We start from the raw sequence: 14,105 nt of genomic DNA on the forward strand, positions 1-14,105 counted from the left end.
AACCCTACAGTGGAGGAAACTGATGCTAGACACATATAAAACAACTTGGCAAGTGATTCAGGCCCCACTGAGATACCCAGCATATCATAAGCTATCCAGAATGTCACCTGCTCAGCCTTCCCTAGAAGGGACCTTTGAGCCCTCCTGTTGATTAAATGAGGACACTGGGAACTGGAGATATGACTCAATTGTAGACTGAGTTTCTATCCCACCTGGTCTCACAGCCATATAGCCCCAAATAAACACACAGAGGCTTAATTATAAACTTTTTGACTGATGGCTTAGGCTTCTTACTGGCTAGCTCTCTCTTAATTATTAACCCATAACTATTAATCTATGTATTTCTACATGGCCTTATCTTACCAGAGAATGCCGAGCATCCTATCTTCCTGGTAGCTACATGACATCTCCTGGTGGCTCCTCTCTGCCTTCCACTTCCCAGAATTCTCCTAATCTGGTAGCCCCACCTATACTTCCTGCCTGGCAATTGACCAATCAGTGTTTTATTCATCAACCGATAAAAGAAACATATATACAGAAGGACATCCCCATCATTAAGTAGTTAAAAGCACCTACTCTTGAGGAGGACTTGAGTTTGGTCTCCAACTCCAGGGGCATCCAATGCCCTCTTCTGGCGTCCTCAGCAATTGCACTCATGTGCATATACCTGTACAGTATGCACAGTCACAAAAATAAATAACATATTTTCTTTTTCGAGACAGGGTTTCTCTGTGTAGCTTTGGAGCCTATCCTGGCACTCGCTCTGGAGACCAGGCTGGCCTCAGACTCACAGAGATCTGCCTGCCTCTGCCTCCTGAGTGCTGGGATTAAAGGCGTGCACCACCAATGCCCGGCAAATAACATATTTTTAAGGGGGCTGGAGAGATGGCTCATTGGCTAAGAACACGAGCTGCTCTTCCGGAGGATCTGGGTTCAATTCCTAGCACCCACATGGCACTCACGACTGTCTGTAACTCCAGTTCCAAGAGATCCAACACCTTCACATAGATATAATGGGGATGAAACACCAATGCACATAAAAGATTAAAGAAAAAATCATTAAAAAAATTTTAAAGAATATTTTTAAATGAGGAAACTGGGGCCCTAGAAACAGGCAAGACAGTCTCTAGGGCCTCAGCCAATCCACACACCTCTGTCTGCCTCTCCAGCCAGGCCTGGCAACACCCAGGCCCCAGGCAGTCACCAACATCATCATCATCTGTGTCCCCTGCTCCCCTGTAGAACTGCCCTCCTCCGAGCATCTGAGCGTGGCTGATGCCACCTGGCTGGCTCTGAACGTGGTGTCTGGTGGCGGCAGCTTCTCCAGCTCCCAGCCCATCGGTGTGACAAAGATCGCCAAGTCTGTCATTGCCCCACTGGCTGACCAGAACATCTCCGTGTTTATGTTGTCCACTTATCAGACTGACTTCATCCTGGTGAGTCACATCTGTGTTGTGCACATGCCCAGCCTTCTCTGTGTAACACACACACTGACTGCTTCTAGTGCACGCATTGTCCTGTCCCATCTGCTGCTCTGCCCCTCACCTCAGCCCTGTGCACTGCCACAGGAGGTGGGATGAGCCGGGACTCGGGGACTCTGCTTCTCACCCTCAGGTGCGTGAGCGTGACCTGCCCTTTGTCACTCACACCTTGTCCTCGGAGTTCACCATACTTCGGGTCGTCAATGGAGAGACGGTAGCGGCTGAGAATCTCAGTGTCACCAATGGCTTTGTGAAGCCCAAGATGGGTGAGTTGGGATTAAGGGGAATACCCCCAGAAGAAAGCTCGGCTCTCAGACTCCAGCTGGTGCTTACTAGAATCCAGGTGGAGCAGCCATCGACGGCCAGAGATGACTCCCATCTCAGCCCAGCTCATGATCAGGGTGGCTGCCTATGGAGCACTGGGAGCTCAGCCAGATGGTGGCTGTTGGGAAGGACTTTCTCAGCAGCCAAGCAGCTTATACAAAGGCCCAGGGTCCTGAAGGGAAGTTTAACAATCAGTGCAGTGTGTGCTGAGGGTGAGAAAGCCACACAGGCTTGAACAAAGTCTGAGGCTTGGCTCAACTCCTACACACAAAAGCACTGCTCTGGCATTTTGTTGATTTGTTTTGTTTTTCGAGCCAGGGTTTCTCTGTGTAACAGCCTTGGCTGTTCTGGAACTTGCTTTGTAGACCTGGCCTTGAACTCACAGAGATCTACCTGCCTCTGCCTCCCAAGTGTTGGGATTAAAGGGGTGTACCACCACCGTCTGGCTCTACTCTGGCCTTAATACTTATGTTCTGTGCTCTTTCAGTCAAGAGGCCAGTCATCCACCCATTATCCAGCCCCAGCAACAGGTTCTGTGTCACCAGCCTGGACCCTGACACACTGCCTGCCGTCACCACACTCCTCATGGATGTGATGTTCTACTCCAATGGGTAGGTCCCTGGGGTGAGTTGCTGAGGCCAGGGGTGGACATGGAAATACCACTCCACCCAGGAGCCCTGACTGAGGGCAAAGACCTTATTCTGCCCAAGAGCTCAGTCTGAAGGAAGGAAACTACTGACACTACCCATAAGTCCAGTCTTCAGGAGGAGGCACATTCTACCCAGCAACCTAATCACAGATCTGCCCTGGAAACAAGTCTAAGGGAAGAGGTGTGGTTCCACGTAGGAGCCTGTCTTTCTTAGGGTTTCTATTGCTGCGTCAAAAACACCATAACCAAAAAGCAAGTCAGAGAGGAAAGGGTTTTTTTGGCTCACATTTCAGCATTGCTGTTCATCATTGAAGGAAGTCAGGACAGGAAATCAAACAGGGCAGGGTCCAAGAGGCAGGAGCTGATGCAAAGTCATGGAGGGGGGCTGCTTACTGGCTTGCTCAGCCTGCTTTCTTTTTGTTTGTTTGTTTGTTTGTTTTTCGAGACAGGGTTTCTCTGTGTAGCTTTGGAGCCTATCCTGGCACTCACTCTGGAGACCAGGCTGGCCTCGAACTCACAGAGATCTGCCTGCTCCTGCCTCCCGAGTGCTGGGATTAAAGGCATGTGCCACCAACGCCCAGCTTCAGCCTGCTTTCTTACAGAACCCAGGACTAACAACCCAGGGATAATACCACCCACCAGGGGCTGGATGAGCTGGACCCTCCCCAGTTGATCACTAATTGAGAAAATGCCTTACAGCTGAATCTCATGGAGGCATTTCCTCAACTGAGGTTCCTTCCTCTCTGATGACTCTAGGTTGTGTCAAGTTGACATAATACTAGTCAGTACAGAGCCCAGTCTGAGGAGTGAGGCACTGCTCTACCCAAGAACCCAGACTGAAGGGGAAAACATATATGTGCCTATCATGTAGCTCTTACATTCTTCCCACCCTCTCTCTCATGGTTTTTGAACCTTGTGATGGGGTCAACAGTCACTGTCAGCACTTTGACTGGGTAAGTCTATATGTTAGTTGCCACCTAATGTCTCCTCTCTGGCTGCAGCTGGAGCAGGATTAATCCATGAGTCTGAATATAAATGTCTAGAAGGCAATATAACAATAGGTTTTTCACTAAGGCCTGTGACCCCTGAAGCCATAGGCTTTTGACGAGGTTTATGGTACATACAAACGTCGTCATGTAAACATGAATTTCCCCCTGTGAAGTGGAAGGCGATTGCTTAGCCCAGTTACCATCATGCCACTATGGCACCAGAGGTCACATCCTACCTGGAAGGTCAGTAACGTAGCATTCGGGGTCTGTGACCTCCTGAGTCATGGGCTTTGGATGAAAGCAAAACACAAGGCAGGACAACCCTTCCTGCCAGACTGGTAGGTGACGGATAGCATGGAGGATGTGGCAGAAGCCACACCCTCACAGTTCCCTCTTGATCCCCAGAGTGAAGGACCCCATGGCTGCCAGTGACGACTGTGGCCACATCCGCTTCTTCTCCTTCTCACTCATTGAGGGCTACATCTCACTGGTGATGGATGTACAAACCCAGCAGAGGTGGGCAGGGCCCTGTGTGGATATTAAGGGGGCCTGGGTGGGAGCATGAACTTCCTTCCTAGTCCTTCTGCCCTGCTCCCTTCATTAGAGATGTTCCTATAGGCTCTGGGTCTGCCAAGGTCCACAGCATGATGGTGCCAAAGTGGAGATTTGAACCACAGTCCCAGCGCCAGCTGTCCCCAGGGTCTCACCCCAGCATTGCCTTCCCTCCTTGCCCCCAGTGGGACTGACATATCCTTGCATCCTGTGTTCTGACATACCTGAGGGACAGCCACTGTCACTCTGGCCCTCCAATGCCCACCCCCCATAAAGCAGAGAAGGTACCCCAGAGCTGGGGGAGCAACAGTTAGCACCAGCCTCAGATTCCTCTTACTTCCTTCTTCTAAAGGTTCCCGAGTCATTTGCTATTCACGAGTGCATCTGGAGAGCTCTGGAAGATGGTGCGGATAGGAGGACAACCCCTGGGATTCGGTGAGCCCCTGGGGTCCAACACCTGTATGCAGGGATGTACGCAGGCATTCCTGGGGTACCTGGCCATCTCCACCTGTGTGGTGATCTAAACACGGAGACTGATGCTAACAGAAGCTGAAGCCCCCTTTCTGACAGATCCCTTGCCCATGGTGTGACAAGTATATGAAGGCCTCGGGAGACCAATGGGCCTTACCAAAGGGCTCTTATTTACCCCTCAGCTAAAAAATTAAGACATTGGGGCTGAGGGTGTGGCTTGGTGCTAGAGCACCTGCCTAGAATCCCCCAGTGAGGGGCTGGGGTGTGGCTCAGTGGTAGAGCCCCTGCCTAGAATCCCCCAGTGAGGGGCTAAGGTGTGGCTCAGTGGTAGAGCCCCTGCCTAGAATTCCCCAGTGAGGGGCTGAGGTGTGGCTCAGTGGTAAAGCACCTGCTTAGGCTCTAAGCACCTGTGTTTCCCTAGACGAATGTGGAATTGTAGCCCAGATCTCTGAGCCTTTGGCAGCTGCAGACATCCCAGCATATTACATCAGTACTTTCAAATTCGACCATGCATTGGTGAGTAGCCCCTGGAAACAGTCATGGACTGGCTGTGCAGGTAGGGAATAGGTTCCTGAGCTAATGCTTTTTTTTTTTTTTTTTTTTTTTTTTTTTTTTTTGGCTTCCTGCCCTCTAGGTTCCAGAAGAGAATATCAGCGGGGTTATCCACGCCCTGAAGGTCAGTCAAGGAGGGAAACATTAGAAAAAGCTCATCTCTGGGCTCCTCCCTGCCACAGCCCACCTGGGCCTTTCCCCCCACGAAGGTTATTCTTGCAGTATTTCCCTATGGACTGAAAGATCGGCCCCGGAACCCTAAGGAAGGGGCCTCTGGGACACTCCCCTGATTCCTGACTCCTCCAGGCCTGTACCCAAGCCAAGGCCACCCCCACATCCACCTCCAGCCTTCCAGAACCCCCAGCCTTTTCAATAATGACTCAGTTTCTCCCCAGTGGGGATGTGCCCATCTTCCTCCCCCAAGTTCCACCCCAGAAAGTAGTCTCTGAGGCCCAGGGGGCTTGGGAACAGCCCCAGGCCTCACATACAGCCCACAGCAAACACCAAAGGAAGCTGGCACCTCCCACAAGACATTGGGATTGGGGTCCCGATGTACCTAGGGACATCTTCAGGTGGTGGAGCAAGATTGGGTGTGCAAAGCTGGGGAAGCCCCCATGAGAAACCCCCCAGGATGAATGGTATGGTTGCTGCTCCAGTTTCAGAGGCTCAGGGGCTGGTTCCCTCAGGATGGAGGCCAGCAGGCCACCCTCAGATCATAATGGCCAGTGAGCCTCAGACAGTAGCTGTGGGCCTCCTACCAAGTTGGGGGAGGGGACCAAGACCCCAGAACCCACCTGCTGACCACACAGGGCCTGTGTCAGTTCCCACTATGACTGCCAAGAGGGGTCCTGGGCCAACCTCCCACCAAGAGCACTTGTCCCTGGAGGAGGAAGGAATCCCAGGATGCCTCCTTTCCCACCAGCCTAGAGCACCAGCTTCTATCTGTCCTCTGTTCGCTCTCCCTGGGCCCAACATGGGCACAGTCTCCTCCCAGCAATGGATATCCCCACCAGCCCAGGCCTGGAGTGCCTTGGGCCATGTCCACCTCCCCAGATGTCACTTAGACCAGCCTAGAGTTTCCCTCATCATCCTCTCTACCCCACTTATAGAGGACAAAGAGCCCTCAGCCCCCAGCTCATATACCTGCCCAAAATACACCCAGCAGTCCATAGCCATGATGACAACCGGGAGGTGGCTACGATGAGAAAAAAAAGTCACCCTTGCAGTTTTTTATTTAATTGTTTGCATACAGGTGACTGGGGAATGAGTAGCTTTGTTTGGAGGAGATGGGGCCTGTTAGAGTCTTATTTGGGTGCCCAGGGTTCAGTGGCACTTAGCAGTACAGCGTTTCTCCAGAGACATACATGAATGCAAAGATGTATCCTAAGAATCTTAGCCTTGTCTTCTGAGGAGGGTTATTAGGAACAAAGCTCTGGCATAAGACACCAGGACCCCCACAGTACCCCCAATGGGGTCCCCCAGCATATCAGAGGTGGTAAGAGCACCTGAGAATGGTACCATGAGCTGGGACTATGGGGTCCAGCAGACTTAGGCTCTTGGGGTGTTTTCTCAAGCCTGTCAAGGCTGTCTCCAACAAGGTCAGAGGAGAGAATGTTTATTTACCCCTGTATGGGTCTCAGTACAAACTGCATTCCTCCCTTCTCCAGACCACAGAAGCAAACCCAGATGGAGGATCTATCTATCTATTCTAGAACCCTTTAGAAGCTCACAACCCAGCATGCTAATCAAAATTACCTCTGGTGGGGTTTGGTTTCTTTAATTCCTTTTGCACAAAACAACCAAATCTTATCAATTGTTTTCTGGTCCTAGAAGGGAAATGGCCAAGTAGGCAGGGCCATAGTGAGGCCCCTGAGTCCCCTTCTTCTCACCCTGGAAGGCCTTGATTGTCCAGGACACACCTCTCTGTAACCCCTTCAGTCCTGCCTTCCAGTTCTCCCTTCCCACTGTGTAAGTGTGCTGGCCCCATGCTCCCTGCCCCAGAGTTGTGTGGCCCCCTAGACTTGCTAGGATGAAACTGTGTATTGTACACACCTATAAATACGTGTTTATGTTAATAGAGATATATTCTGTAAATAGCATATATACTTGAGCAATATATATGTTAATATATTCCATGTGCGCAGGACATAGGCAAGGGCCCCACCTCATGTGCGCACACACGGGGACATTTGAGCCACCGTATATTTTTAATTTGAATATGTAGGCAATACAATGATTGGAAAAGCCCTGGGGTTCTTGAGGCCAGCCTGGAGGGGAGACAAAACCACCAGCCCACTGCATCTGGAACATGGTTAGAGGGCCAGCGTGGTCTGCTTTATAGCTACTGCACCCCCATTCCCACAGCCTAGATCTTTGAATGCTCTTATTTTATTTGGGGGGACATTGATCCAGGAGAGGGATTGGGATTTTTTTGGGAGGGGGCATTTTAACAGTGGCTCCCTCCCTTAGGGTTACTCCAAAAACTGTCTGATAAACACATTGTGTTCTAGCTTCCTGCCCAGAGCCCCTTCTCTATAGAAAGCTGTAGGTCTGGCATCTTACCTGATTTATGGTTGTGTGTGTTACTTGTTTTCTTGAGGCAGGGTCTTTTTATATGGCCCTGGCTGTCCTGGAGCTCCCTATGTAGACCAGGTTGGCCTTGAAACTATAGAAATCTGCCTGCCTCTGCCTCTGAGTGCTGGGATCAAAGGTGTACGCCACCATGCCTGGCTGATTTTTTCCCCTTAATTCCTGCTAGTTTAGGAATCTCAGGTTCTCTCCCCTGCTTTCTTCCTAGAGCTGACTCCATAGGACCCAAAACACCACACATCAGCCCAGCTGTGCGTCGGGAGAGGAGCTGAGGCCTGGGTTCTGCCTGCCAGCCTTCCAAGGACGCCACTCTTTAGCTACTGGGTCCTTACGAGGAAGCTGGCTCTCTGTGTTCTGTGGGTAGCACTGGCATGGCATAGTCTCAAAGGCTCTGGGGGTGGGAGCCTCATAGACCCCATTGAGGCCCTCTACTTCTCTTGTGTTTCTAGTGCTGTCTCCCTACTTTTTTGCATCTCCTGGTTTTATGAATGTGGTGGTCACTCCAGCCCCTGCTGACCCAGCCTCAGAGGTGACCTAAGTGGCATGGCAGTCAGCAGTCATGGTTCTCTAGGGGAATTTGTATTTTCCTGCACTGCTGAGGACTATAAGCAGGGCCTTGTGTGTTAAGGCAAGTACTCCATGGTAGGAGAATAGGGCTGTTCAGAAGGTGAAGTACTGGGAAACACAGGTGCCCTGCACAGGGCTACCAAGTCATGGACTCCAGTGCTTTGTGTCTGCCTGAAAAACTAATTGGAAAAGCTCACAGTGGAGTATGGCTCAGTGGATAGCGTGATAGTGTGCTCGCCTAGCATGCATGAAGCCCTGGGTTGGATTCCCAGCCCTTGGGAGGTGGAAGCAGACAGAGCACAGCAAGTTAAGGCCAGCCTGGGCTACATGAGACCCTGTCTCAAAAAAAAAAAAAAAAAAATCACCTGTACTTTTGACTACCTGTCCACTACAGAGTAATCCCAGACCCCAACAGCACTGCCTACTATTTATTCCCTTCACAGAGTCTCTAAAGACCACACACACACACACACACACACACACACACACACACACACACCCATAAAACCCGCTTCCTCAAGCCTCCTAAGTGTCAGCATTCACCCTGCCCCACCAGCTGCAGACAACAGGTTCCGCTTGTGATGGGTGGAGTCTAGGGACCTGCTTCAGTCTGCTGCCAGTCAGGTGGTGTTTGCTCAGGCTGGTGAGGTGGCTCTCCCTGTAGCATGGAGAAGGAACTGTGGAAGTCAAAAGATACTCAAGCAGGTGGGAAGCAGCTAGCTCCTGTGCGTGGGCAGCCCACCCCTCGTAAGGCTCACGATCGTCAAAGAGCTGAGCCACGCATGAGCTACCAGCATCTCCCAGCCACATTTCCCAGGCTGACCCTTAAAAATCCTCAGTCACACACCAGAGCCTCTGGATTGGATGTGGGGACAACACAGGCTCCTCTTGGCTAGGGCAACTCTGACAAAGGGAGTGTAAGGGAGGAAGGATCTGTTTTGACAGGATTACAGTACATCACAGTGGGGAAGGCGTGGCAGCAGGAGCACGAGGCAGCTGGTCACAGGGCATCCACAGTCAGGACGAAGACAGAGATGAATGCTGGGGCTCAGCTCTTTCTCCTTTAATTCAGTCCAGTGCTGCCCACATTCAGGGTAGGTTTTCCCACCTCCATTAATCCCAGTCTCCCTGACACACTTAAGCAGAGGTTTGTCTTCTGGGTGGTTCTAGATCTTGTCAAGATGACTATTAAGCATCATAGGACACCCCTTGCCCACCCGTGAGCAGAATTGGAAACCGTAGATGAGATCTGGTTTGGTGAGGGAAGCCTGGATGATGAAGGATTAGGGGGACCCTCCAACAGGGATAGACAGCTTTGAGTTTCCAAATGATGGGTATTGTGCTAAGGATCAGAGTATAGTCTGGAGGGGCAGCTGACCTCCATTTTGACATCCAGGAAGGAAGCGGGGCCAAGATGGCCGACAGCCAGTCAGCCTTGCTTTGTTGTGTGGGGCTGTTGTGGAAGAGTAGAACTAACATCTCTGATTTCTTGTTCATGTCCGTTCCCTAATTTGAAGCAGCAAAAGGACACATTTAACTGATCCCAGGGGGACTGAAGGCACCAGCTGAGGCCATGGCATTTGTGAGCATCGGTTTGGTGGTGTTTTGTGGCAGTTGGTAGAAGAGCAGGGAAGTTGGGAAAGTCAAAAGTGCAGGGTGGCCCTGTCCTGTGTGTCAGGATGGTGTTCCGTGTGGTTATATTTACGTGTGTGTGTGTGTGTGTGTGTGTGTGTGTGTGTGTGTGTGTGGTACATGTATTAGGCATGAGTGTGTGCACACAAGTGCAGAGCCTGTCTCAGAGCCACAAGCTGTTTTCATGCAGTGTTTGACCCCTTGGCCTAACCCAGTGCCACACACAGTTAACCAGATTTGGGGGTGGTGGCTGCAGGCCCTGGCTCTGAGGTGGAACGTGGCAGTTGCCCTGATGGGATAGGCTCCTTCCCCTGTTTTCTGCATTCCCAGGAAAGACTCTGCCCTCAGAGGTCTGGGGAGTCCATGCAGGCAGCCTGAGCTGGCCCAGGCCCACCCATGGGACTCTTCAGACATTTCAATTTTGCAGACAGTATTTGTAGGGAGAGGGGCTGGAGACAAGAGGAGCCCCTTGTTTACCAGGAATTCATCTTGGAAAGGGGTCCACAAGGCTAGAGGCCCCAGCAATGGGCAGAATTCAAGTCTCCATGGGCAGAGCCTAGCACGGTTTCCCTTTGGACTGCCTCAGTTTACCTGTATCACAGGAAGTTAGAGCAGGGTCAGCCCCCAAACAAACAGGGAGATGAACGTGCAACAGTAGTTCTCCCAGCCCTCCTCTCGTATGCCAAAATCATTTCCGTTATCCTGAGGCAGGGGAGCAGGTGTGGGTGCCCTGCCCACAGCCCCAGTCGCCCCTCACCTGGCATGTCGTGCCCAGGTCACCAGCAACAGTGGTACTTCATTGGCCCTGCAGCTCGGGTGAGGGGAGGACTCGAGTCCTGCTCTCTCCTCCTCCAGGGCCTTCATGCTTTCGTTTTTTGTCAAAGAAACAAAACCCTTGAGAGTTGTGTACTGTATGATGGAGAGAAAAAGTACCTAATGTTCCCCCTAAAAAAGACAGTATATTTTGTACTTTGTAAAGTGTTCATTAAATGACGGGGAAAAAAGAATGTTGGCTGACAGTTGTCTGATTTTATGTTGATTTATCCAGGATCATGTCTCATTTCTTCCCTCCTTTCCATATTGTTTGGAGAACATAGGTCATGGGCTAGAGGAATCGGGAATAACCCTCAGGTGTAACACACCTTGAGTCTCAAAAACTGCCAGAAGTGAGGAGTGTTTGTATCAGCTACCTGATGCAGTGTAAAAAGTTGCCCCAAAACAATGGCTTTAAATAAATGATACAAAGCTGTATCAGGCAGGAGGATGGAGGGTTCCAGGCTAGCCTGAGACACATAGTGAGACCTTGTCTTAATAAAAGAAGGGACTGGAGAGATGACTTGGTGGCTAAGAGCACTGGCTGATGCTCTCTTCGGCTCCTCGCACCCACATGGTGGCTCACAATCATCTGTGACTCCATTTCCAGGCAATCTGACAACCTCTTCTGGTCTCTGCAGCTACCAGGTACCCATATGGTACACAGACATACATGTAACAAAACATCCATATGCATAAAATAAAAGCTAAAAGGAAGAATGATGTCCTAGCTCAAAGTTTCGGGAGGTTCAGTGTGTGATCATGGGCCTGAGTGAGGTAGAACACCATGACAACAGGAACTTGTAGATGAGGGATTGTTCACAGCATCCAAGAAGCAGAGATGGGAACACAGGAAAAGGCCAGGGCAAGCTATCACATCTCCCTTCAATAAGTACCACCTCTTTCCTACCTTTCACCACCTCCCAGCAATGTCAACCAATGGTGAATCCATCAAGCCATGGATCCATTAATTAGGTCAGAGCCTTCATGATCTAAATGTTTCTGGACATGTTGTCATAGAAACAGACAGCAATGTTTGCAAACCTAGACATCTCTCAATCCAGTCAGCCCCCAGTACCCACACAATGGCCCACAACCATCTGTACTCAGTTCCAGATCTGATGCCCTCTTCTGGCCTCTGTGAGTACTGTACACATGTGGTACATATACATACCTGGAGACAAAATATTCATACACATAAGCATCTTCAAAAACAAATTAAAAAAAAAAATTAAAGAGGGTCAGGGAAGGTGGTTTAGTGGTTAAAGAGCCCTTGCTATTCTTGCAGATGGGACAGGTTCAGTTCCTAGCACTTAATAGCTCACAACTTTCTCTAGCTCTGGTTCCAGGAAGTTTTATGCCACCTTCTGGCTTCTGTGGTCATTACACAAAGATGGTACACAGACATACATGCATGTAAAACACATGTACATATAAAAATAAAATTTTAAGAGAACAACAAGAGGACACCTGGGGAGAGGCAGGTGACTGTCACTTCTCCTAGGGTATCATTCACTTGCTCACTGACTCAAAAGGACAAGTCATATGTAAACCTTTCACCGGAACAGAATGAGCAACCAAGATAATGGCTTAGCAAGTTTTCCAGGTGTCAGGTTCTGGGGCAGGAGGGTAAGGACCAAAGAGACAAACACTGACACCCAAGTACAGATGGCAGCTGAACAGAAGTCCTGCTGACATGCAAAGGGGACAGATGCTGTATGGCCAGGCTGACCCAACAGGTAAAACAGGCTTTAAAAAAATCTCAAGAATAAGGTTGCCCCTTTTGTACACAGGTGACTAACGTCAAGGTACTTTGTTTTGCTTTTTAGTTCATTTGGACAAGGTCTCGTGTATTCCAGGCTGATCTCAAACTCAATGTGTAGCCAAGGATGACTTTGTGCTTCTGGTCCTCCTGCCTCCATGTCTGCCGCTGCCATCTACTGGAATGTGCCACCAAATCCTGTTTACGAGGTGCTGGGAATTGGACCCAGCGCTTCGTGGACACCACAATCAAGGACCCTACCAGAGCTACATTCCTGGCCCCTTTGTTTTTCTAAGGACTTTTTACATTAAAAACATTTTTAATTATATGTGGTGATGGGAACATGTTTGTACACATGCATAAAGATGCTTTGGGAAGCCAGAAAAGAATGTCAGATTTCTCTGGAACTAGAGTTACAGGCATTTGTGAACTGCCTGATATGGGAATTGAACTCTAGAACTCTAGAAGAGTTCAATTGGACCTCTAGAAGAGCAGTAACTGTTCTTAACAACTCTTCAGCTTCTCAACTTGTGTTTCAAGGTCCCAGCAAATTTTCCTATCTCAAGCCTAATACTGGTCCTGATAGAGTGTCAGGGGCAATGTGCGTGGGTGAGGGGTTCTGTAACTGCCAAAACAGCCATTTCCTCCAACACCAGCCAACTGGTTCCCATGACATCTGGTTTGTTGATCCCCTCAACTTTAACCTGCAGCCTTCCAACACATCCCATTTCCTTGTTAAGTTTTCTCCATGTTAAGGTTTTAATCTCAAATGTCCACCTTGGGTTCCTGTGTTGAAGGTGTGCTCCGCAGAGGGTGGCACTGTTCTACAAGACTGGAACCTTTTAAAGGAGGCGAGGCCTGGACCACAGAAACAGGTCGCTGGGGGTCGGTCCTTAGAGGCAGAAGTTCAGCCCCACTTCTGTGGCATGCTGCTTCCTGATCTGCCATGTGAGAGGCATCTATTACAAGCTCCAGCCCCCCCAACCTCTGCCGAGCCTTCTCTACCATGCTGGATTGGATTGGAACCCTCTGAACTGAGAGCCAGATGAATCCTCCTTTTAAGTTGTTGCTATCAGGTTTTTGGAGCAAAATTTTGCTTTCCTCCACAGCCCACACAAGCAGCTACCACATTGTATATTCTGTATAATGTCCTTTTTCCCTCCCCAAGGATAAGCTGCACAAAGCATGACTCAGTATGCCTCACACCTGCACTTAGGGGCCAACAAGTACCTGTGGGGTGAGCAAGTAACGGGTGGGGTGTACAGGCAGCATGGAAGATCATAATTAGTGACTCAGGCACCAGCTATTTTCTTCAGCTGAAGAATCTATCTGTTCAGATAATACTTTCCAATGGCTAGGGAGATGACTCAGTGGGTTAAGTGCTTGCCTGACAAGCGGATGACCTGAGTTCAATCCCCAGAACCCATGTATAAGGCAAGCATGGTGTCATATGCCTGTAATCCTGACACTGGGGAAATAGAAACAGGAGGATCCCTGGGGCTCTCCAGCCAGCCAGAAGGCTCTCCTGCCTTCTTAGAAACTTTCAGGTCTGGAGAGATCCTGTGTCCCAACATAAGGTGGAGCTGGGTGTAATGGAGCACACCTTTAGTTCCAGCACTCTGGAGACAAAAGCAAGCAGAACCCTGTGAGTTCAGGGCCAGCCTGATCCACTGGCTTCTATTAGCTGCTTTTATGATACGAAATGATCGAGTGAAACATTTACA

General features: G+C 49.9%; 1 protein-coding gene across 1 annotated transcript in view; it reads left to right on the forward strand.

Annotated features, from left to right (window-relative positions):
- Nucleotides 1–10,813, forward strand: part of Castor2 (cytosolic arginine sensor for mTORC1 subunit 2) — a 42,746-nt gene extending 31,933 nt beyond the window's left edge. The window contains exons 3-9 of the mRNA XM_027416102.2: nt 1,243–1,436; nt 1,615–1,747; nt 2,293–2,416; nt 3,849–3,959; nt 4,348–4,430; nt 4,888–4,982; nt 5,101–10,813. Of these exons, the coding sequence (XP_027271903.1) occupies nt 1,243–1,436; nt 1,615–1,747; nt 2,293–2,416; nt 3,849–3,959; nt 4,348–4,430; nt 4,888–4,982; nt 5,101–5,166 (806 nt within the window). The 3' untranslated portion in view covers nt 5,167–10,813. The remainder of the gene's footprint in view (nt 1–1,242; nt 1,437–1,614; nt 1,748–2,292; nt 2,417–3,848; nt 3,960–4,347; nt 4,431–4,887; nt 4,983–5,100) is intronic.
- The last annotated feature ends 3,292 nt before the right edge of the window (nt 10,814–14,105 follow it).

The sequence above is a fragment of the Cricetulus griseus genome, chromosome 4 (assembly GCF_003668045.3).
Source record: "Cricetulus griseus strain 17A/GY chromosome 4, alternate assembly CriGri-PICRH-1.0, whole genome shotgun sequence".
Taxonomy (NCBI): domain Eukaryota; kingdom Metazoa; phylum Chordata; class Mammalia; order Rodentia; family Cricetidae; genus Cricetulus; species Cricetulus griseus.